Source organism: Magnolia sinica, chromosome 3 (genome assembly GCF_029962835.1).
Source record: "Magnolia sinica isolate HGM2019 chromosome 3, MsV1, whole genome shotgun sequence".
Classification (NCBI taxonomy): domain Eukaryota; kingdom Viridiplantae; phylum Streptophyta; class Magnoliopsida; order Magnoliales; family Magnoliaceae; genus Magnolia; species Magnolia sinica.
Window position 1 is genome coordinate 20351457 of NC_080575.1, and position 26310 is coordinate 20377766.

The window sequence follows — 26310 nt, forward strand, 5'->3', positions numbered from 1 at the left end:
CTAGGTGGACTGTTCTGATGTTCACCACCACTTTGAAAATGCTGGTGACTCATCCTCCTCGCAACTACCACTCATGTTCAGCTATCCACACCGTTCAAAGTGTAGTCACATCGTAGATGGAGCATACTTATAACATCAAACTGATCAAGGAATCCCAATCACTATCAAGTGAATGGTTAAACTTAAGACCGTAAATATTCCAAATTCAAACGTAAACAACATAGAATACTGTTTTTATATCAGCGTAATTTTCAGTTTATGCTCCATCCACTGTTGCTTCAGTGATCTGGACGGTCTGGATTTCCGTACATCTACGGCAGGTGCAGGCCAAGAGTCACCACCATTTGTAAATGGTGGTAAAACTAACACAGGTATTTTTTATTTTTATAATCATATATACTCCCGAAAGAAAACGCGCAGTTCGCGCGGCAGAACTTGAAAAGAACAGAAACTCAGATTTCTCCTTTGTTTCCACTGCGAGAGAGAGAGAGAGAGAGTACTCTTCTTGGTGCGCCCCTGTTGGTGCGCCCAGAATGGCACCCAAAGTACTGATGGTATGTGAAGAATATTCTCTGCTCTTCTTTCTCTTCTTTCTTTTTTTCAGTCATTTGGGATTTTCATTCTCTCTCTCTCTCTCTCTCTATAATTATATTTCTTTTATTCTTTTACTACAATAACAGGTTGCAGAGAAGCCAAGCATCGCTCTCTCCCTCGCCTCAGCTCTTTCCAATGGTCGAGTAAGCCTCTCGCAATTTCTCTCTCATTATTGATTCTTGAGAAACCCTATATTTGAGTTTGGAAGATAACTGTTCTTTTTGAAAAAAAAAAAAAAGGAAAATGAGAACACGATGAATTTCATTTTGGGATGAGATTATGGTCCTAGTCATAGTTCAGTGCCGCTTTTTAAGTTGCGTGCCATCTAATGCTCCACAAACGTGATGCAAGTAGGATTGAGTGAAACTAATTGTAGAAATCTATAAACTACATGGAATTGCCCCATTCAAGAGTCCTGATGGCATCACACGATTGGTTTTCGAGGGCACCACAACATTAGAGGGGAATTCTTGTTGCATGAATTCTAGCTGAAGGATAGACTCCTAATGTCTCTAAGCTACTAAACAAATATATAGACTTGGTAACCACCGTCTCTCCATATTTAACAACCCCCCCAAAACCCGCCCACACATGCTCATAATTACCATTATCATACGGGTTGTAACAACCATTGCTGCCTTATAAAAAATATGTAACCCCATAACAGGGTGTTGTGGGGTAGTAACGGCTGTTACAAGCCAATATATATATATATATATAATTTTTTTTTTTTTTTTCTGTAACGATTGTTATGGCCCCATAATGCGTAACTGTTCCCACCTTTATTGTTATGTAACGACTATTATATAACTGTTTTTAATACCTTAACTAGTGTTTGATTCGATTTTATCAGTATATTGTGCAAGTTGGTCCTTTAGGCGATCCTTGTGCCTTCACCTACCTATCTTTGCGTACAGGAGGATGAGATTGAGTGATGTGACTTTGGCCTTCAATATGAAGGTTACGATTGACTTGGCTGGGGATGTGCTACAAGGAAATTGGCTTAGTCTATTCTGACTTGTGTAGTTGTATGGGCAAAACCCTTTGACATTGATATCAAGCTCACCATGTGATTATCAAGTTTAGTGGGACAATGATTTGCATACCATTTTAAAAAATTATATGTAATTAAATACTTTATTTTGAAAACATTTTGAAAATGTTTGTGAAGGTTTGTGACTTGAACTCAATAAGCTTATGTTGGTAGAGTGATCGTAGATCTAGGAATATCTCCATCCGGTGTGGTCATGTGGGTTTAGGATAGACATTGGGGAGCTTGGGAGGTTGTGCGCTAGCTAGTGTGGTGGTTCGTGGTTGTTTAATGTACAAATACCTGTGTAGAGACACTGGAATTCCGGATGGTCCCATCTCTTTGATTCTTGCTCCATGTTTGCAATGTTGGTCAATATTGTCGAGGCAGACTGGAAAAGTTCTCTCCCACTATGGGGTTGAGCGGGAGATGAGTGATAGGTCATACGTGGCAACCCCCAGTGGGGCCAACTGCCCACCCCGTCCCATGTCAAGAGCTAAGAGGGAGAGGTCGATAACTGCCGCCTCTCCCTCCCTATTAAAACAAAAGTGCCCGCTATTCGTTATGTAATAGAAAGGTTAGGGCCGTTATGTGTTATGGGGTTGTAACATCCAATTAAAAAAAAAATCGAGTTCTAATGGCCTTGTAATGGCCATTTTGGGCCCAAAATGGTCCACAATGGACCAGCATAATGGCCCGGGGCCGTTATGCACAATAAATTAAAATGGGTTTTTCTAGAGAGAAAAGAAACGTACCTAGGTCTTCAACGGTTGTGGGCATGACACACAACCCCACACACACACACACACACACATATAAAGGCCTCTCTAAAACCCTAGATCTTGCAATGACCTCTCTTTCCTCTCTCTCTCTTCTTCTTCTTCTTCATCTTTTGTCTTCGCAAGGTGGCTTTATATCAGCTATGGTTTTATAAAGTCATTTACATGATACTTCTGTGGCGTTTGACGCTTGATACACTTGCACTAGTAAAAAACTGTACACATGACATACATTAAAACAAACCAAATTGTTTAAAACGTGGGACCCACCATTGCTAAGTCATAGTTCTAAATCCGATTTTAATGATCCTAACCGTTGATTTATGGGCACTGGTTTGTAGAAATATGACCACCAACATTTTTGATTCTTCACTGTCCCATAAATGTCCACCGATCTAATAGTTATATGATGAAATAAGCATAATTTAGGGCCGATTTGGGGGCATTCGAGTGGTTCTTAAATTGGTGACACTATTCATCCAAATTTAAAATCAAGTTTTACTTAAAATTTCTTGAGGGTATGATGTCAAATGCCTAGGGATAAACATTTGTAGGATGAATGTCATAGATTACATAAATTTGGGGCTGATTTGGAGGCATTTTAGTGGTCCCCCAAATTGGTGACACTATTCATTTGAATTTTATTTCCAATTTTTCGTAAATTTTTTTGGAGGGAATGATGTCAAATGCTTACAGATATGCATTAGTGGGATAATTGCTGTAGATTGCATGAATTTCGAGCCAAATCAACGACATCATTCATTTGAATTTAATTTAATTTTATTTTTTTATTACTTGGGAAACATGATGTCAAATGCTTAGGGATATGCATTATAGATTTCATGATTTTTGAGCCAACTTGGGGCATTCGAGTTGGCTCCCAAACTGGCAACACTATTTATCCAAATTTAATTTAATTTTTTTTCGTAAAATTACGTGGAGGAATGATGTCAAATCATTAGGGATATGCATTAGTGGGATAAGTGCCGCAGAATGGACTGCCTAGACCTGTCAGGTTAATAAAATTATTAGACAGGTCGAGACAACATTCTCACCAAAGAGTGGACTGCTATGCCATTGTAAACATGGCCAAAGCAAAAAAGAATAGAAATTTGGAATCATATAATTTTTTGAAAGTTTTTCCATATTTGTTGGGATTTTCTTTTTTTGGAAAAAAAGACTATTACTCCCACTTAATGGCCATAACATAATAGTAATGGTGGGGATTGTTACGCTGACTGTTACCGTTATGGCATACTTTGATTTGGAATCATATACATTTTTAACAAATTTCTTATATTTTTTGGAGGAAAAGACCGTTACACCTCCTTAACGACCATAACATAACAATAATGGTGGGGATTGTTATGCTGATCATTATCGTTATGGCCCCACCAACCCCCCCTCACACACACACACACACACACACCTTAATCTCATATCTTTCACTCTTTCCTGTAGTGCTTGCTCCACTTCGGTTGCAATCTGTTTCCCCTCGTATTGCTCAGTGATTGTTTTTTTTTTTTTTTGAAGATTGAATATTTTCATTAAAAAAGGGAGCCGAAGCAACCTAACAACAGAAAAGGTGGCAAAGAAAACAAAAACAACAGAAACTCGAAAAAACTACACAACTATAAACAAAACAATGCAAAACAAACAAAAACATTAAAAAAAAACTACACAATTCTAAACAACATGAAAGGGCAACAGGAGACCATCCATAATAGAGGCCGACACATTAGCCCAACACGAAAGAGACCGAAGGCCTGTCGCCAAGGTTGAGGACCAAGTCTTGAAAAAGATCCATAACCCTATCAGAGGGGGAAGGAGAACCATGAAAGCATCGTTGATTCCTCTCTCTCCACAGAGGCCAGAAGGATGCAAAGACGGAATTTGCGTAAGTCCTTTCTTGCTATGAGACCATGCCAGGCGAAGAGGAAAGATGGGATCGAGAGAGGCATAATCGACTAAAACTGGAACTTGAGTAGAATGACAGACCAAACCTTGTAAAAGAATAGTGCAGGTAAAGGTGGTTGATCTATTTTGTATCTTCATAGCATAGAAGGCAGACGTTTGGAAGGATCATTCCACGACGTCGGAGGTTGTTGACTGTAAGGGTTCTTCCACTCGCAAGCAATTAGATGAAAGTCACCACTTTTGGAGCAGCGCTTGGAGTCCAAATGAAGGAAGGAAAATCCATGTGCAAGCCAGAGGAGGGAGATTTGATGAGCAATGAAAAGGATTTCAGGAGAAGATGCTAGAAGAAGACACGAATCAAATGATGGAATCCTCCACTCCTGTTGAGGGGCTTGCACCTTGAAGAAGCTTGAGAAGATCCAAGAGGGCATTATCCTCGGGTTCCGAATTTCTTCTGCACGGTGGACACCAAACCCTTGGACCAAGTCTAACAGGGTAGAAACAATTAACCACCGAAATGGAGAGTTTCGGAGAAAGGCGTGCCAAGCCACAAAAATCAGAAGTAAGAGATTCACAGAAATCCAGTGGTCTAGCTGAAACTCATCTTGGCCCCATTCCCCAATCCGAAAGAGACACCCTCCCGGAACTTGGATTTGAGGTTGGAGATGGATTTCCAAAGAGTGGAAGTTCTATAAAGGGATGAGTCTTTGGTGAACCATCCACCCTCCTCAACACCATATGTGAAAGCTAGTAAACCTCTCCACTAAGATCCTACCTTTGTCGAAAGCAAAGAAAAGTTGACATTAGCTAGAACCCTGGTGCCTGCTCCCCCTTTCAGATAGGGTTTGCAACAAAGTGTTCCGTATCCGTTGCGATACGCTCATAAAGGCCGATACGTATAGGTAACGGTCATGACCGTTACACTATATGGGGGTGAAACGGCGTAGTTAGCCTTTTGAGACCGTATCGGCCGCTATGGTGGCCATAAAGGCCGTTACGGGGCAAAACAACCATTACCCCCACAACGGTCGAAAAACGATACCTTTTTTCCTTATTTAAATCCATTTTTCTTCTATCTTTTTTTCACTTTCTCATTCCAAAAACTCATTTAAATCATTTTACAATAGATTTCGACCACTCTTACTATAATTTTTAAGATTAAAACCGTAGATTGAAGTGATTTGAGAGAATAGAAACTCTGAGGATCGTCTTTTTAAAAGATTGAAAAAGTAGTATTTATACATTTTTTCTAGTTCTAATACTTGATTGCGATGTGTAAACATTAGATACATATTAATCATGTTCACAAATTCACTAGATAGCCCGATACAATACCCTCACCAAATAGTGGACCGTTACACTATCATAAACATGTTCAAAATAAAAAATGAATACATATTTGAAATATTTACATTATTATGGAATTTCTAGATATTTTTTCAGAATTTTTCGGGCAAAAGAAAATTTTCAACTATTACGGGGGGCGTAACGTCGTTACGCCTCTGTATCGGCCGTTATGGCCGATACCCGTATTGGTAATGGTGGTGACCGTTACGGCCACCGTTACCAATATGGAATACCTTGGTTTGCAAACCTTTGGCCAACTAAGGAGATTATACTTGTCGCTGTCAGAATTGCCATTCCAAAGGAAATGTCTCCTTAATTTGTCAATTCTACTTAAAATGGACTTTGGGCATCAAAACCAGAAGAGATAATGGAAATGAGGTTAGACAGGGAGGCTTTAATCAAAGTGAGTCTAATGCAGGGGCATTTTCACACTGGGCTCGAGTGGGGTCGCTTGTGGGATGCAGGGGCACACTCGGGGTGGGTGCGGCCCACGGAGGAGGTCTCGTGTTCGAGATTCCTTACCAGCGGTGATTAATGCGCATTTCACACCAAGCTCGAGTGGGGTAGCCTGTGGGATGCGGGGACACACTTGGGGTGGGCGGCCCATGTGATTTGGGGCCCACGAAGGGGGTTCGACCGAGGTCCTAAAACCCATGAGATGTGGGGCCTGGGCTATGAGATAAAGGGATTAATTCTCCATACTCTAACAGTTCGAGCTTTTAGAGCAAGTGGTTAATTGTCTTGCATCAGAGTCTTCCAACTATTGACAGCTAATGATATTTCCAAGGAGAAAGTTTCTGCTCCATCCTTTCAAGAATCACATCCCAGAGGTGACAAATTTTATTAAGAAGCTAGCCAAAAGCAAGAAAAGAATACAACCCGACACAAATCAACAAGACCCAAAAAGATTAGTAGACACTGCTGCTTTTACATAGACAACCCATCCCACAACTAGACCTTTAATTTTTCTAACAACCTCCTCTACAGACGTGCTCTCATTCCGGAAGCAATGATCATTTTGAGCTCCCCAAATAACCTAAAGCAAGGCCATCATGATCAACCTCCACATGGCTCTTCCACCTTCACCTACTCTTCCCCCATGCCAAGCCTACAAGAGGTTCTCCATTGTCTTCGACATCACCCAATGAGTGTGAAAGAGACATAGAAAATGCTCCCAAACCTTACATACATAAGGGCAATGAATGAAAAGATGATCAATCATCTTCACATTCTCCATACACAAGGCAAACATTAGGCATGACTAGATCTCCTTTGAAGGTTGTCAATAATGAGGTTTCTCTTCCTACCCACAAGCCAGAAAAAATAATTTGCCATGCGGGGAGGGGCTCCATAGAACCAATGATGAGGGCCATGAGAGCGAGGCAACTTAATAATCAAATTGAATAACGAACGAACGAAAAACTTTCTCGATCGGTGTGCAGTCCAAATCATCAAATCAGAATCTCGGCTAGAAGGAAGTATGCTCTTGAGGCAATCCAGTAACCCAACAAACTCACCAATCTCCTCATTCATCATATTCCTACATAGCGTATGGCGTAAGCTACATGATACTTATTATTTTTAATTAAAATAATAGATAATATGATACAATTTACAAAATGCATAATTCCTTTGAGTTTTTTTTTACCGCAAATCTGGATCATCAACCACATATTTCCATGCAAAATTTGTCTCTTTGCCGTCAAACATCTTTAAGTGTGACCTCTTTATTTATTAATTTATGAAAACATCACAAATTCACAATATGGACCACAATTTGGATGGTCCGAATTCATCTTTCAAAAAAAATAAAAAAATTTGGATGGTCCGAATTGATCTAAGCGCTCTATCCACGATATGGACCACAATTTAGATGGTCCAGATTGATCTAATGTAGTGCCACGAGTGATGAGGATGAGTCACCACCACCATTTCAAAATAGGTGTTGAACTAGCATAAAAGAAAAACTTAAAAAAGAGAGGAGATTTCAGGCATCATATGCTACCCGTGCTACACTGTATGCTACACTACGTGCTCCGTAGCTTACGCTACATGCCCTGTAGCTTACTCTACTAAGGAGCTACACTACCTGCATGCGCTATGCAGCGTTTTAGCTACCCTATGCTACGTAGTGTATGCTATGCGCTACATAGTGTTTTGGCTGCGCTACATAGTGTACGCTATGCACTATGCTACGGGTGCTACCGAAAACACTGAGGAAGATTCCATACTATAGAGCCACCGCAAAAAGAGAAGCAACCAGCTATAGAAATGAAGCGATTAGAAGTAAGGCTGACCACTCTAGGGAAGAGATCTTGGAGCACACGATCACCACACTAAATGCTCAATGGGTGCTTCCTACTCGAATTGTGCAACGTGCGCTCCAATTTGGATTGTGCAATGCACGTCCCCCCTTGGCCTGCGTGCGCGGGCTCCATTCTCATGGACTGTGTGCATGTGCTCCTTGGACTGTGCATGGCACGTCCCATCTTTATTGGGCCATGGCGCTTGTGTTTCCTTTCTGTATCACTTGAAAGAAAATGAGTTGAGAGAAAGAAGAGATGAAAGAAATAGAGTAGGGCCTGTCCGCTTGCATTTGATTGGGACCATGTCGTCGGCATACCATCTCCGCCATCGGATTGGGGCAGTGAATTGACCTGCCCTTCTGCATGTTGTTGATTTAAGTGGGTCTCTGGGTTCCATGTTTTGGCTCCCTGATTCTGTCATGTAATTGTGTCACTCTATTCGTAACAATAACATTCAAAATGTGATATGCCATGTATTCACACTCAACAAACTTTACTACAATATTAGAGAGCAGTTAATGAAGACTCATACTAATTTCCAAAAATACAATGTTGAATTACTGTGGCATGCTACCATAACTGTCAATGTAGTACCCGGCTGTAGTGTTTCCATAGTGCTCTAATGTAGCACGTTGTGAAAGAGATGCAAGGTTGAGGAGCTGATTGTATCAACTCCCCTTGGCTTTGAAAACTTGTTGCCGAGTTTGGAAACTGATGTGGGTCTTTAAACTTGCTGCGTCTATTTGTTGCATCTTTTTCAATCTTGGTGGCAGCTAGTGATGAAGCCTTGTATCCCAGATCGATACCTCACTCAAAGGATGGCGTTGTACATCACACTATTCTTTCTTTTATTTCTTTGCGGTCTTCCATGATCCGGGTGCTGGTTTCAACTTATCCTGCAGAGCTAGATTTGTGGGCATGGAGGGGAGGGATGTTGGTCACGGTCTCAACCGTTGCTCTTGATCAACTTTTGGTTGTCTAAGTGTTGCCTTTGTCATTGCTGGCCTTTGACATGTGGTCTTCTTGGTTGTCGTTGGTGTGAGATCTTAACGTCCATCTCAACTTCAGCGGCTTCCTTAGTGTTCGTCAATACGACCTCCCAGTCATCAGTAATCTTTTCTTTTACCTTGATACTTGAGTTATTTGTTTCTTTGCCTTTTGATTTCTCTGTACCTTGTTTTTGTCAATACATCAATGGCTTTGTAAATTGATCGAGTGGAGGCATGGTTTTGATTGGGGGCAAGCTCGAATGCTAGGAGTGAAAGATGGATGCAACCATCTCATTCTCTTGTTATTGAGGAAACTACTCACGGGGACCTCCTCGCACTGTCTAGGGTTTAGTTCATTGTACCTTGTTTTTACCATGAGCCATTTAACAAAAAAGCATAGGTTTGTTGTTGGTTTTTTTTTTTTGGTTCGTTTGTTAGGGTTTACTAATTTTTAAGAGGGAGAGACACTACTGTTTCTTGAGATGATTATTTGATTTTCAATGTTTTGTGGCCCCCTCCTAGCGTTAAGATGTAGATGGAATGTGGGGCTCACATGACACTGTTGGCCCATTATAACTTGTTAAAGCAAACCTTCAATCTTTTGAGTTCTTCAAGGTTGACAAACTCGAGATGCGAACAAGACTTACTCATAATCGTCATCCTCATCCAACCCTTATCCCAACTAATTGGGTTGGCTACACGAATCTGGTTCCACCATTACACTATCAACGACCAAATCCAGTTAAACCATAGGTGATCAAACCTTTTCATACTAGCTCTGCCCTCGTCACTTGGGGCATTCCCTTTGCGCTTTAAGAGTTGTCAACTCGAAACCTAGTCACTCTTTCTAATTGATGCAGTTCTTGGTCTCCATTGCACATGGCCAAAGTTATCCAATTCTACTTCATCTTATTACATACTGGTGCTACTACTAAATTCCCTCGAATGCTTTCATTTCTATCGTTCCTCGCTTTGCCACTCATCCATCTTCACATCATCATTTCAGCTACACTCATCCTATGAACATGTTGTTCCTTCACTAAATGACCGCCCAACATTTTGTCCCATAAAGCATGGCTGGTCTTATAGCTATCTTATAAAATCTCCCCTTCAGCTTTATTGATATGTAGCAATCACATAAAACTCCAAGGGCACATTTGTAGTTCATCCACCTAGCTTTAAATCTATGAGAAAATCCTTCTCAATCTCCCTACTCTTTTGAATTGATGGAGCCAAGATACTGAAAATGGTCATTTTGGGGTACTTGTTGGTCAACAATCTTAATTAATTCTTCATTTCTGCTCCGCTTGTTACTAAAATTGCATTTTTAATCCGGCTGATATTTAGAATACCAGCCATGCTTTATGAGACCTTTTTTGTTTTTCGCCGATACATTTGTTTCATGCCATAATTTCCTTAATCACTCTCTCCAAGCGCATATGTTAAATCCCTCACAGCTTTGTATGTCTCCTTTCTTTTTGTAAGTAAGTACCTCGGGTTTATTGGACTTAGACTCAGCCGACGTACAAAATTTGACTCAGATTAGTCTTTTTTTACTAAAGAATTTTGTAAATATAAAAATATAAATAAATTTTATAAAATTTCACCCTTCCACAAGTGCATAACAATGATTTATGCATTATAGTATGCATCGCACTAATGGATGGCATGATTGACGCATCATGCCAGTGGACAAGAGGAACAACAATGATTGATGCTTCATGAAATTACTCTGTGACATGTGCTAGCACTGATTGTTGGATCCATTCAGCTTATTTGGTTATCCAAGTATCATATAGCACATCACACATAATTCGTAGAGTACCAATTGTGCATGACGGTAACAAAAAAATTTTCACATGAAATTTGACTTGAATACTAACAATAACAGAGGTTTGCTAAGGCTAAATGCATGTATAGCCCTGCTCAACTGCATGCATCACACATGGCAATATGTTGCATGTGTGCAATATCCAAACTTTGAATGATGTGGGCCACACTATTGAGATCATCTGGCCTAATCATTCAGCTGGATCACTCAAAAGGTCGGCCACGGTATGCAAAACAAATGGACTGGTTGGAAAAAATCATTTAAGCTTTCCACGAGGGAGGGATTTCAAATATTTTGATTAGGTCTCAATATTTCTTGGTGAATCTTCGATGCTTCTTCTTCTCTAAGTTCTATTAGCACTTGCCTAGTTGCCTGAAGTTACTTTTAATTGATTAGTTTGTTTTAGATGCTTCACTTTCTTTGTATTATTAGTAATTGTGATTTTTTAAAACTGATTGTCTTGTTTTCTCTTAGTTGTACTTTGCTAATGTCTTATCCTTTGCTCGCCTTAGATGTCCACACGACGAGGTAGCACTGAAGTCCATGAATTTGATGGAACATTTCGAGGCTTTCATGCACATTATAAAGTGACATCTGTCATTGGGCACGTCTTCAGGTCTCCAATTTTGTCTTATCTTTTAAGTGAGCATGGAAGGAAAAAACTTCTTATTTTGTCTAATATAAAGTAGTATCTGCACTAATTTGCTTCTATTTATCTCTGTAAAGAGGATAATTCTTTCTGTGGGGATGCTATATATGGATCTTGGGTGTGGACTATGATGCATGACTACCATATAGATTTGAGGGGATTTGAATGGTGAAATTTCATTAAATTATATTTGAAGCTTCTATATTCCACGTGTCGAGTATCTTTATTCATGTATTCCTTTGTGCAATGAGCTGTCTTAGACTCGCAATAATCAATAACCTTTGGTGTAATGGTGGCATTTTGATCAAGCTAGATGGCTAGACTTGACACCGCTCTCTAAGTTTGAAAGAAAAATGACCCATTCCTTGAATATTAAGTTTTGAACCTATTCAACAAAGAAAGACTTGTTATCCTTCAAAAAGAAAAAAGAAAAGAAAAAAAAAGTACTTGTTCAATGTTGGGGCATGCAACTTGTATGTAGGTTTGGACTCTTTACGATCTTACTCACATTATAGTGGAGATGAGAACCCATTTTCTAATTTTGGATTTGTTAATGTGCACAGTTATGTTTACTCCAGCAGTGCACTATATCCTATATACTCCTGCAGTGCACTATATCCTTTTGCTTCTTTTGTTAAATGTGAGTAGGTTAGGAGTCTCGATTGTGATTGCTTCTTTTGTTAAATGTGATTAGGTTAGGAGTCGATTGTGATTAGGTTAGTAGTCGATTGTGATTAGGTTAGGATTCCTCTTCATCGCATCTCTTGTAAACCTATTTACTATAAATAGATTGCTAGGCGGAAGGGAGGAGATACGAAAGAGCTCTCTTCCTCTCATGTTCTCTTCTCTCTCTCTCTCTCTCTCTCTCTCTCTCTCTCTCTCTCTCTCTTCCTTTTCTCTCCTCTCCTCCAGTATCTTGTAGACCATGCAAATTTTCGTGGTCCTTTGGTCCGATCATGCAATTTATTTTTGCAGTCCTTGATTAGACCACCATCTGGAGCTGGGGTCAAGCAGGTTATGGAAGCTGCTGTATCTTCTTCTTCTTCTTCCATCATCCATCATCTGTCCGACTCAAAGCTCCAATCTCTTGTAAACCAAGCAATTTTTTGCGGTCCTTAATTAGTCCACCCTCTTTGGTTCTCTTGTCTGGATCTGGGCTCAAGCAAGTTACAGAAGCTGCTGTATCTTCTTCTTCTTCCATCATCCATCATCTGTCCCACTCAAAGCTCCAGTATCTTGTAGACCAAGCAATTTTTTGCAGTCCTTGATTAGACCACCCTCTTTGGTTCTCATGTCTGGAGCTGGGCTCAAGCAGGTTACGGAAGCTGCTGTATGATCTGTTCTGTGGAGTTTCCAAATGTTTTAAGCTGCGACTACTGTAGAGTACCCATTATCTTTACAAAAAAGAAAAGAAAAAAAAGGAGAGAGGTCCCAATAAGATTAATCAGATGGCTCATAGCTGAAATGGATTCTCTAGTAATAACTAAGAAATCCTTAGTTTGAGAGAGAGACATTGGTGTATAAATTTGAGAAGATTATCATAGAAGGTTAATTTTTTTTCCTATTTGTGTTAATTGGTTTAATCCCAATTGCAAACTCAATTGTTTGATGGAGGAGTTGATATTTTTGCTGACTAGAGTCAGGCCATACTTTAGCTACTGAAGAGGCATACAATGGTTAGTGGCGAATGGCCACAACTGGCAAGCCTCCCCATCCCTAGTAAAGGCCTTAAGAATGCTGATAACAAGAAAGTAATGTGTTTGTATGATGATGAAACCAGCCCGTTGTTGCCTTAATTGCTTTGTTCACACCAGCCTCTCTTAGCATACTAGGTCCAATTGCTGAAATTTTGGTTGGGTGTGGTCCCTTGGGACAGAACTATCCCTTCCAACACTGTCTCTTCATTCTTCAATACTTGACCCTTTGTGTTAATTTATTTAAGTTACAATTGCAAACTCAATTACTTAATGGAGGATTGATAATTTTGCTGACTAGTCAGGCATGCTTTAGCTATTGATGCGGCATACAGTTGTTAGTGGAGAATGGCCACAACTGGAAAGCCTCCCCATCCCTATAGTAATTGATAAATGTGGGAAGAATGATGGTAACAAGAAACTAATGGGTCAGATATGAGATATGAGATGATTACATTGCTTAAGACCAGATATAACGTTGAGGAAAGTGTTGTGGCTCAAGTCAAGGTTTCCATTACAAACTTGGTCACTTTACACACTATTCTGTAAATGGTTTCTGTTGAGATAATCACAACTAGTAATAAATTCCATTGGGTGTCTGATGTGCTTCTTGCATGTTCAATAAAATATGGTTGTCACCTAGATTATAGTTTCAAAAAAAAGAAACTAAGACTTAAGTGGCTTTTGCGATTAACATAGATCTTCCATACACTTTCATGTCTTTGTGATCATTTATTTGTTTATTTATTTTCAATTCTTAGAAGAATCCTTTAGGTCTATGATGTAATTCCATTTGTTGTGTTGACACTATGAAATGTGTAAAAGCAGTGTTCTGAAGCACTGTATTTAATTCTCTGGAATTATCATGTGAGGGGAACCTGCTTGATTTGCACATCCAAGATACTGGGTTTTCTGATTTTGGCTTCTCTTTTACAATTCCAGTGTAGACTTTCCACCAACATATCAAAACTGGGAAGTGACAGATCCTATGGATCTTTTCCAGGCTTCGATTTTGAAGGCAGAATCAAACCCGAAGGTGTAGCCTTGTAGCTTCATTTCTTTTTCTAAGTTCACCTTGTGCTAGCTTTGTGGTTTTACACTTTCTTGTTTGAACTTTATCGCTTGGACTAATTAAATAATTTTGAGACAGCTTATTGGATAGTCTGTTAATTATCTTTGATGGTGATACAAGTTCTTTAATGATTTCAAGCTTTCAAGTATTATTTATATGGATAAACCATGTTCATTAAAAAAAAAAGAAGGAAAATTCAGAGGTTTGCACTCTTGGCTCTATGTGGTGCCCATTCCTTTCTGGCAAGGCAATAAATTTCAGGAAGCCTTCTGAAAGCAACAGCTAGTGTAAGCCTTGCAAAATCTTCATTCACAAATATCTTTTCATGGACACTCACAAACTCTTTCTTAGTTTGTTCTGGATCTTCTACTAAAGCACCACTTATATGAAGTTATGAATATCATTATTGTGCCTCTGCACGTTTGACATTGTGGAAGAAAGCCCTTTTTTTATACCTTTCCTCCTTTCGATCAAACAAAGATTTCAATGATTTAATTCCCATGTTCGTATTTCCAAATTGAAGAACCTTTGGATCTAATGTAGCAATGGTTGCATAACCTTCACCAATTAGTAGTGGCCTTCGCCTAGTTGGTTGCCAACAAGAAAATCCTCACAGTCGACAATCTGGGGAAAAGAGGAATGGTCCTCCCCAACATTTGTCTTTGTTGCATGAAAAACGCTGAGTCGATAGATCATTTGCTGCTTCACTGCCCGTTCATTTTGATTTTATGGGCTGACTTTGTCAGCCGTTTCAACATGCACTGGTGCATATCAGGTTCAGTGGACCTTCAGCTCAAAGCTTGGCACGGTATCAGGCTCGGGAAGGCGAAGACTCACATTTGGAGAATGGTAATCCTTGCCATATGGTGGTCCGTTTGGCTAGAGAGAAATGATAGATGCTTTAGAAACTCCTCCTCAGCCGAGTCAGTTTCTTTCAAAGCTCTAAACCTGGTGATCAAATGGGCCACATACGCCGACTCTAAGGGAAGCAGACCTTTCTTTTCTTGTTGCTTAATGGCTTTCGCTATCTCAGCGTAGCCTTTTCTGTTTTTCCTGCTCTTCTGTTTCTAGTTTTTTCCCTTTTTTTTTTAATGTCTTTTTTCTCCCCTTTGATACAATCTCGTTAATTCTCCAAAAAAAAAAACAAAAAAAAAAACCGCCAATTAGAATTAGCTTCTCATGTATAACTCGCATGACCATGTTTGCCGCAACGTCATAAATCAAAATATCTTAGACCTTGGGATATGGAAAGAGGTGTTTAGATCCTAGGTTAGGTTTTGGGAGGATTCTTAGTGCAAGCATGCCATTAAGTTAGGATTTTTCCCCTTCTATTTAGGATGGTGCTAAATAAGGAATTATCAGTGGCTCAATGTTTCTCGATGGTGGGTGCTGAGGTGGTTTGGCATTGTTTTCATTAGAATCTCATAGATGAAGAACTTTTAGAGTTCAATGGTTTGTAGGGATGTCTTCAAAATTTGATTCCTACAGTGAGCATATGGGATAACTGCTGATGGCAAGTTGGAATTCTTGGGAATTTTTCAGTGGAATCATTCTGTGACTCCTTGCATACTAATTATGGTAGGGCAAAGTTCTATGGACTTCTTAAGGAACGCAAGGATGATGATTTTCAATAGATGCATTATGTGTTTGAGGAAAGAATCAACAGATCATCATCATCATCTAAACCTTATCCCAATTAATTGGGGTCAACTATACGAATCTTGTTGTGCCATTCTACTCTATTGTTTGAAATGTCATATTGTTAGGATTCATGATAAAGGCTGTGGCAAAAGTTCCATTCGGGCTTGGGACTAGCAATGAGAGCACAAAACTCCCATATGCACCATGTAATTGTCTATTACATAGGTTGATTAAAATCATTGAGTTAATGAAGAATCAACCTATCATTTGTTTATTCAACATGAATTTGAGTTGGAGGTTTGGTTAGGATTCTTTGAGCCTTTTAGATTAATATTATTTATGCTAGAAATGACTGTATATTTTGTTTGATCATGGAATTCTGCAAGGCAGGGCAATAAGGGACACATTTTCTAGAGATTATCCTTGTTGGCAGGTCTGGGGTCCATTTGGAAGGAATTTTACAGTTGGGCCTCTGTGAACAAATTGGAATCTCCAAGAGAGGTCTTTAGACATGCAAAAGGAATGGTGATTACTTGGGCTTTGGCACTAAAGGTTTCTGTTGGGCATGAGAGTGTGGACTTTGTTGGTTGATGGGTTGTGGATTCTAGTCTCTGTCCTAGGATGATCCCTCATCATTATTGCTCTCCCTTCTTGTTTAGTGTTGTTCCTCTTTTGTTTGGATTTTTTTAATATAATTTTCACTTTGGTCCCCCCCACCCCCCCAAAAAAAAAGAAAAGAAAAAAAGAAAGAAAAAAGAAAAACCCTTAAAAGCCAAGTGGTGCTAGATTCTTGCCTCCAAAGTCCAAACCATCTCTCTACATAAAATTGTTGTTATTCATGCCTCAAATTCTCCCTTGCATCCCTTTACGGGTAGAAACAACCATAGCCTGATCTTCGACTACATCAATGCTTGACATTTTGAATAAGATCTCTTCCCTCCTCAAGTCTTTCCCTCTAAAAGAAACCTTGCTCCATTCCTTAAGATGGGTCTCAAAGCATTTGGTGTTTCTTGGCTAATATAAAAATGGCTAACCCTCAATGTTAGAGCCTTTTCACCAACCGAACTGCAAATGCGAGAAATTTGGAGTCTCCAAACGCCAATTTTCCAGGAGAAATGGAATGGGACCTAACCAAGTGATGCAGGACCGATGCATGAACCAATTAACTTGTGAGATCAAGTTGCTAAATTAAGATATTTAACAAAAAAAAAAAAAAAAAACATCGCTATAATCATCACAAATATCATGAAAATCAAAAGAGCATCATGCATAATCCTAGCCTAAGCTACCATCATCGCAACACAAGATCATTAAATAAAAAAGAAAGTAGGATCTAATGGATGTAGGGACATCCAATTAGCATAGGGTATAGTCTATTTCAAAATAGGAAACCTAATACAACCTAGGGTGAAAATTAGGGTTTGGGTAATTTGGGAAAGTAGGGAAATTAGGAATTTCAGGTTTAGGGTTTCGGGGATGGAAGAAAGGGGTTTTGATATAATGATGGTGGGAAACCAAAAGGGGCAGGTGGGATTCACACGTGTGGCCGTATGGTCACACGTGTGGCAGAGGAGGATGAGTTTAGGTCGGTTAGTGTGGATGGGTATGGAAAAGTAGGGTTTGGGAGAAGATGAAGATATATGATGGAGAGAATGAAGAACTTAAAGAAAATACCTGAATGGGGGAGAAAAGAGAAGATGATATGGAGATAGATGGAGACCTCGCACCTCCACTGATGAAGATTAGCCTCGCACCAATCTTCATTCCAAATCGTATGGAAGTATCTTCAAATCGCATGAAGATGTGAAAAGAAAGCAAGAGCTTTTCTCTTTGTTTTTTTTTAAAATTATTTATTTTAAATCACAAAGTCGAATGGGAGAGAGGTCACACACCCCCCTCTTTTTATAGATCCAAGAAGTTTCAAAAATTACAATAATCCACGTCTTGTGAATTTTAATGAAAATAGCCCTAGCATAAATAAAATCAACTAAAATACTCATAATGTGTCCAAATATAAAATAATAAAAAATTAAATCCTAAAATATGATAAAGTCTAAAACTGATGTGGATGATCAACGATCAATGGCCCGATCATGTGATCCATGCGATCTAATGGACCGATCGTCGTGTTCCTCGAATCCAATGGTTTGGATTACTCCATAAAGCAGCCTATGTGCGTTTTCCCAGTGTGGGGTCTTCTAGATGCTCGCCCATGCACATGGGGTCTTCAGCACGATCACAAGTACTCACTTAGCCACAGGGAAATGGGTGCGGCCCACCTCCTCCTCAGATACGTACGTAAGGGTGTACGTGACGTGATGTCCTCATCACCAAGCCAGATGTTCCAACTTCCAACCAATGCTTTTACTGGCTATGCTATGTAGTTGATGTTACGTAATTCATGAAAATAGCTTAAGTTGCATGTAGCTTGAGCTTCACGATAATTTGCACACGCTACACGCTATGTAGCTTATATTACAAAGTTATTTTTCACTACAATATTAATGTCAATTACTGTTTTCAATGATTTGTTACATTTTTCTATTTTCAATAAAAATTAGTTGATCTTTTCAATGCTTTAAGTAAAATAATACAAGTAACAATATTAAATACCCACCTGGGGTTTGGACGTATGGCTAATGTCATGGATTTGCTCCCCACAGACATGAGTTCGATTCCCATCCCCGTGCTTTACCTGATGCATGTGATTTGCTTGTGATTGCGTGCATCCGCAGGGATTAGTCTTGCCTTAAAAAGAGGTAGGGATACCCTGTCGTAAAAAAAGTATTAAATCAATCCGCTTAAAAAATTATTAAATAAGTTCTGTTGCTCTTTCTTTACCTTTATACCAAACCATTGCCCTTTCCCATTTCTTTAGGTTGCGTTTGGTTGCATCAAATATCATGAAATTTTGTTAAATTTCATTATTAATTAGTCTAATTTGGTGAAAAATATCATGAAATTGGTGCAACCAAGTGCCTTTCGAAAAGAGAGAGAAATTGGTGCAACCAAGCTCAACCTTGATTAAAATTCAGCGTGTAGCTTACACCTCACGCTTCAGAGGGTTGAACGCTATGCTACACGCTATTCACTATTTTAAACATTGGTTCCAACACAATCAGAATAAGATTAGAAGTTGTGCGCAAAAGTGCAAATTGCAAAACCCCTTGGAAATGATTGTTCTTGTCCACAAACATTAGAAACCGATCAAGTTTAGACATGACCCATCTCTCCTTATTGTTGGACCACCAATAGAGGAATATCAGTGAGATTATTGAGGCCAAATCAACGGATATTCTAATCTTTGTATTCACTCTACATCTCCCCAACTTTTCATAATTCCACCTGAAGAAGTAGAAGGGGAGAAGATTTGGTACAAAAAAGGGGGAGAGAGTTTAGAGAATGCTCTCTCCCTGATCATATTTTATTATAAAACCGTAAACAAGATAAAAGGAATGGTGTCTTGAGGGAGCACCAATACATACATAAACACACCCAACTAAAATGAATATAATACATTGTAAGAGTAGAAATTGGCTTAATACACCCTACACACAATCTCTCCAAGCCTCCTCCCTTGGCTGGAGCACATGTGTCATTCATGCCCACCTATATACAATCTCATGAATCTGAGCGAAATGCATGGCCTTGTAAGAAAACTGATTCTTAGAATGAACATGAGTAGACAACTTCCTTGACGTGTGTTTTTTTTTTTTTGCAAAAAATAACAATCCACTTAAACGTTCTTCATTCTATAATGAAAGACAGGATTATAAGGAATATGGATAGCAACCTGATTATGACAATATAACGGGACGGGATTAGGAACTACCAATGATTTAAGTATCGGTATCGACGCATGTATTGCACCCTTAGGATACAAAAACATATTGGTATTGCATGTATCGGGTAATGAATTGTTGTTTTTGGGAAACATTGGGGAATCGGTCGACTTTTTCAATGAAACTTCAGGGGTGTTAAAACAAACATTATTACATACTCATAACTCAAAAAGACCATATAAGGCCTTCTTTTACTTGCACTTCTTCCCTTTCATTCTAGGAGAACAGAACCCAGGGGACATGTATGCCTCTACCTAGAGATTACCATGGAAAAATTGCATAATTCACATTTTAACTAGGAAAGGGGCCGGCTACAAGTACAACAAGCAATAATTGAGAGGAGAACACGAACTGAGTTCATCTTGGCGACCATAGGTAACTTCTCATGAAAATCACCCATGAATGCTTGGGTGAATCCCTTTTCCACTGAAGGAGCTTTCTGTCCGGCAATGGATCCATCTTGGTTATATTTCAGTGTGTGTACCCTAGATCTGGTACCGTGAAGAATTAGAAGGGAAGAGGATTTGGGAAAGAAAACAGGAAGAAAGATTAGAGAGTGCTCTTTCCATAATCTTTTTTTATATAAAACCCTAAACTAGAAAAAAAGGAATGTTGTCGCAAGGGAGCACCAATACATAAACATACACACCCAACTAAAATGAATATATACACTGCATGGGTACAAATATGCTCGATACATGCTTGTACAGTCTCTGCAACGCACCCAAAATTCATCTCATAGATGGATGTAAGGAACCAACAGAAATTGTACCCCATCAAGCAATAGGTCTTTATCCAGTCCTTTAAGCTTCACCCTATTTCTACCCCATTGCTTCAATCAACATTTGTAGCATCCCCATCTCCACTGTTGTTCTTTGAGAATGAGAATTTGTCAGTTCTGGACATTGAAACTGTAAGTTCTACTAAATCTATCTGTGCATGTTCTTCCCCATTTCTATTCAAATTGTTAGTTGTTGATGCAATAACCATGTGTCTACTTTCAGTTTTGTATCCTTTGAACTTCCTATGTTACGGATTACTGTTTTCTTAAACGTTTCAATTTTTTCATATGCTTAAGGTATATGAGTGTAGGAGGCTCCCAATTGATGCCGGACGGATGGCCTTGCCTAGAATGATGCAATGAGATCATCAATGGATTACCTAGAACAATTTAAGCACAAAATAATGCTAATCAATTACAAGCTTAATGAATTCAATTATTTAACTATGCTTAGATTCAAGACTAAATCACAACCTGTCAGTTAGATCTTATAAAGCATGATTAGATAGGACCTATGGAAGGTAGGACTTCCATTTAGCATAGGTACTAATCGTCATTCAAAGGAAGTACTTGTCTTTTTTAGGGTTGATAGGCTAGGGCTGATTTAAAGGTTTAAGGAATTGGAAAATAGGTTCAGATTTTCAGAATTGGGGAAAATAATGTTTGGAGATTTGGGGATTTTGGATTTGGGAATTAGGGCTCAAGGTTTTAGGGATTTGGGGTTAGGGTTTAAGGGATTTAGGATTTTGTAGGAAACTAGGTTTGGAATTTGGTATTTTAGGGATTAGGGTTTGAATAGAGTAAACAAAGGATGAAAGGAAGGGGGAGGCTGACCGTACGAACAACCCTACAAATCTGTCCATACGGTTGTACGGACCGGTGGGTATGGCTAGGTATGGCCGTATGGATGTACGGTTAGGGGGTGGGTTGGGAGAAAGAAGAACAAGGATGGATGTGGGGATTGTTTGTTGATGGGGAAAGAAGAAAAGAAAACTAGAAAGAAAGAGAAAGAGAAAATAGAAGAAATAACTTTTGATGGAAGAGAATGAAAGAGAAGGATAACTAGGAATCACTCTATGGCATCACACCAAATTGCTCCGATCACATGAGGTTTTACTTCATCACAAAGCAACGAGAAAGAGTTATTTATTTCATATGCAATAATGGCTAGGGTGGGGACGTCCAACCCTTGTATAGTCCCAGTAAAGACTTTTTACAAGAAGACGTTCTCAGATAAGAACTTTCACATAAAGACGCTCAATAAAATAAAATTTGTTCCCAACTCCCTAACTTCAGCAAAAATATAAACAAAACAAAAAAATATATAAACAACTAAATAAACTAAACTATTTCGTGACCCACGATCAAGATGTTCAACGACGATGATCCATCGGTTAGAATGGTCCAACTAAGTAGCCCACATGCATCTTCCCAGTGTGGGACCTTTAAAGATGCATAATCATGCATGTGGGACATTCAACGGGCTAGGCACTTGAATTGGTCCCACGGGGCCCCATGTATGCATCACCTAGCATTAAAGAAATGAGAGCTCTCCTCGGTATACTCTGACTGGTGCTCGAATGTCCTCACCACCAATTTTGCGCAAACTCTAAGCAAATATTGTTTTCCTTTTCTTTTTAATTTGTGACATTAATCTCCCTTTTCGAAAGGAAAAGAAAGTTCATCAACACCATTGATGAGTTTTGTAACTTGTGGGTTGATTGTTTTCTTGATTTTGTTTTTGTTTTTGTTTTTTAAAATAAAATATTTATGTGGCTATTTGTGTGCTGACTTTTTCCCCTCTTCAATTTGAAGGCTCATATTTGTCGGCATTTAAGCCAAGAAGCTCGTGGGTGCGAGTTTCTGGTACTGTGGCTGGATTGTGACCGGGAAGGAGAAAATATATGCTTTGAAGGTACCTCTTCAATTCAAGCGAGTTTAATGATTTGTCTGATTGTTAACTATTATGCGTGTGGCATATTTAAGTTGCAAGAAATCAGTTTATGTAGGTGGTGTCTTGACTGTAATTCTGGAATGAGAAGATAGACTCATGCTATGTTACTGTATGTCTCAAATACAAACTCGAAACGACCTATATTTTTTGACGAAGCTGCATGTCAATTTTGGCAGTCTGTTTTCTGGGTGCATGTTTGTGTTGATAAAACTGGTGATAATAGATTGTCACTGAGGTTAGTTATTCATTACCTATCGTGTGAAGGAATATTCAAAGAGAAACAGCTAGTAGTCTTCCGTTCTATATTGGACTCACAATTAAAACTGCACAACTAACTATATATTTGCAAAATCCTGGTCAAATATGCAAAGCATGTCATGACACTAATGACCAAACTGTTTCTTTGATGAATAGTGAAAAGATTTATTAAAAGAAGAATAGCATCTCTATGGCTAAAGCATTGGTCATATCATTGGAGCATCAGCATACTATGTATTTTACGTGATAGACACTCCATATTTTCCTCCATCTGGAGCAGAAATGTTTATCATGTCTAGCTTGCCTGATGTAACCTCTATTTGAGTTTTACCAAGTGGCTTGGTAAACATGTCTGATCTTCAGATTTTACTAATGGTGTAGGAATTTTCTTAGGGCCGGTGTTGTTTATGATGAAGAGATGACTTAAATCTATATTCTGTCCTTTTGCGAAGCTTAGATTTGATTGTGTTATCACAATTCATGTTTGTTGGAAGAACACTTCCTGTGTCCTCTGACATTGTTTTTAACCAAGCTAGCTCATAGATTTTTGGCCTTGTTTCCCAGTATCCTGCTTTTTCTAGATCTCACGATAACAGATTGTTTTCATTCTTTCCTGTAACTGGATGCCTCTGACAAATGTGTAGCATCTGTCTGCCATCGATCTCATGAAGACACTTCTCCTTTCTGGATCTGAATAGGCTTCTACAGAAAATTATGCGCATGATTACTTATTAGGAGACATGGACTTTCGGAGCAGGTTTAATAAGAAATACCTGAAAATAGTTTAAATCAGTCTTGTTATAGTTGGGTTAATCAACTTTCTGATTAGTAGTAGTAGCCAATGTTCGAAATATTGGTATCGCGTTATGTATCGCACCCTTGGGATATGGATACGTATCGGTTATCACATGAGATATATCGGTTGTATCGCATAATGCATCGTTGTTGTTGGAAGCATGGGGAAACATTGGGAAATTGGTCGAATTTTTCAATGAAACTTCAGTGATTGTTAAAAAAGACATCAATACACACTTATAAATTAAAACATTACAAAAAACAAGTGCATATAATAGGTTTTCTTTGTATGGGGTACTAATCTATGCGTTGTCTAACTGAATTGATGCAAGCATATTCAAAGCAGTGTTTTAAATAGCGGTAGCGTGTTGCGTAGCGTTCAACCTCCGTAGCGTGTAGCGAAATAGCGTAGCGTGTAGCGTAAGCTACACAATACTTCTATTTTTTAAATTTTTTAAAAAAAGAAAAACATGATACCACAGTGGACCCCACGCATGTGGGCCATGGCATAAAACACCATAGATGACCCCACACATGTGGGCCATGGCATAGAACACCATAGTGGACCCTACACGTGTCCCATGTGATGGTTGGATGGGTCAAATCCATGCCATACGTACCACATCCCCCATGCATCTTTGTTACATAAGAATCGACCTCCTAAAAAGAAAAAATTTGAAAAGATGAAAAAAATAACCACAACTTTTTAGCATAAATAAAAAGAAAACTCATTAGCAATGATTAAAGGGCCAAACCATACCTTCAATAGAGATTTAATCGACTGAAAATGAATTTTTTTATGCTATGTGTCCGCGCAGCTACGAAAAGAGGGAAACGTGATTTCTCCCTTGTTTGGACTTCAATGCTCTTGAAAATCCAGCAAGAAGATGCTCTTGTAGGTTCGATTGAATGCTTGAAATCTGATCTTCAAGGGGCCTTTTGATCGGTAGGAATCAAAGCTTGAAAATGGCAGCAAGTGCGGCTGCTGCGGCATTGAGATAGGGCTGTTCGAAAGCCCTATTTCGATAGTTTTAAGTTAATTTTTTTTTCTTAAAATATGAGTCTCCCATCATCTACTCAAAAGGAAAAAGTCCTAACCGTACATTTCAAGGCTAATTTTTTTAATGGTTTAGATTGTAAAAATGTTCAAATGAGTACATATTTATAACCTACAAAGTGCCACGTGTGTGAAGGATGGTTTGGATGGATCTACATGCTGCCACGTGTGAAAAATATGGGCCACCACCAATTTAAAACAATTTGTTAACTCACATAATAAAACAGAGCTTTTATTTTAAAGAAAAGTACCATATGACAGTTTAGAGTCCTTTTGAAAAAGTCTGCCTTTCTTTATTGACAATTGCCCATTATATAGGTAGATTACAAGCTATTTAGGGAAGAAAGACAAGCTGATCTTCAGCCCCTACCATATATACATCTATCTAAATATACTGTACAGCTAATATATCCTAATTAAGGAAGGAATAAATCACTGTATAAGCTGTCATATCACCAAAGTAGATATTAGTCAGTAAATCGCTATTAGTCAGTAAAATGCTGTAGATATTAGTGAATCAAATCAGTAAATCATAAAGTCAGAATCTATAAATCTGAATCAGAAGTTGTAAATCAGAATCAGAAAGTCTGTCAAATCTGTGTAGATTGATATTTCCTTTGACATCCCCCCTCAAATTGATGCTGGTAAATCGACAAGCATCAATTTGCTAACGAGAAAATGATGGCGCTGACGTGGCATGGATTTTGTGAAGATATCAACGATCTGCAAAGTTGTGGAGATATGTGGAAGAGTGATGACTTGATGATCATAGGCTTCCCTGATTGAGTGACAGTCAACCTCGATGTGCTTGGTGCGTTCGTGATAGACTGGGTTTGCGGCAATTTGGATGGCACTAGTGTTGTCAGCATGGAGTGGAGTAGCATGTACGGGAATGAAACTGAGCTCTGTGAGGAGACCACGCAGCCAAATGATCTCGGAGCATGCTGCAGACATGGCTCGGTACTCGGCCTCAGTAGATGATTTAGAGACGTGGTCCTGCTTCTTGCATTTCCAAGAGATAAGGGCATCACCAAGAAACATACACCAGCCGGTAGTAGATTTCCTGGTGTCTGGGTAGCCAGCCCAGTCAGCGTCACTATAGGCTTGTAGCTGAAGTGAAGAACCGGAAGGGAAGAATAAGCCACGAGTAGGTGTCCCAAGAATGTAGCGAATTATGCGGCGGATTGCAAATAGATGGAGATGCCTCGGTGCTTGCATGAATTTGCTAACGGTATGAACAGCATAAGAGATGTCTGATCGGGTAATAGTTAGATAGATAAGACTACCAACCAACTTCCGATAGGTAGTAGGATCCTCAAGAAGCTCCCCTTCGTCACGTCGATATTTCACATTAAGTTCCATGGGGGTGTCAACCGAAGTCGCGTTGGTGAGACCGGCTAGCTGAACCAGATCTTGACTATACTTGTGCTGATGCAAGAGGAGACCGTGCGGCTGATGATGCACCTCCAAACCCAAGAAATAGGTGAGCTGGCCAAGATCTTTCATGTGAAATGTAGAATTCAACAAAGTTTGAACCGCAGAGATTGCCTCCCAAGTCAGAGCCAGTGATGACGATATCGTCCACATAAACAAGGAGGACGACGATACCTGTGGATGTCCTTTGTAGAAAAAGAGAGGAGTCATACTGACTTTGAGTGAAAGAAAAACTAAGCAAAGTGGATCGAAACTTCTCAAACCATACTCTTGGTGCCTGCTTCAAACCATACAAAGAACGTTTCAGTTTGCAAACATCAGTAGGTGAGGAAGTGGGCAT

General features: G+C 39.2%; 1 protein-coding gene across 4 annotated transcripts in view; it reads left to right on the forward strand.

Moving 5' to 3' along the window:
• Positions 1 to 420: 420 nt before the first annotated feature.
• The window catches only part of LOC131239665 (DNA topoisomerase 3-beta), a 103711-nt gene continuing 77821 nt past the window's right edge, over positions 421 to 26310 (forward strand). For 3 of the 4 annotated variants that reach the window (XR_009168314.1, XM_058237497.1, XM_058237496.1), the window contains exons 1-5: positions 421 to 554; positions 681 to 737; positions 11306 to 11409; positions 14079 to 14172; positions 22288 to 22387. Coding sequence is in view for 2 of the 4 variants with exons in the window: in XM_058237497.1 (XP_058093480.1) it covers positions 534 to 554; positions 681 to 737; positions 11306 to 11409; positions 14079 to 14172; positions 22288 to 22387 (376 nt within the window). In the remaining 2 variants the exon portion in view is untranslated. Of the gene's footprint in view, positions 555 to 680; positions 738 to 11305; positions 11410 to 14078; positions 14173 to 22287; positions 22388 to 26310 lie in introns of those variants that run through there. The other variant, XM_058237498.1, reaches the window with a different exon arrangement.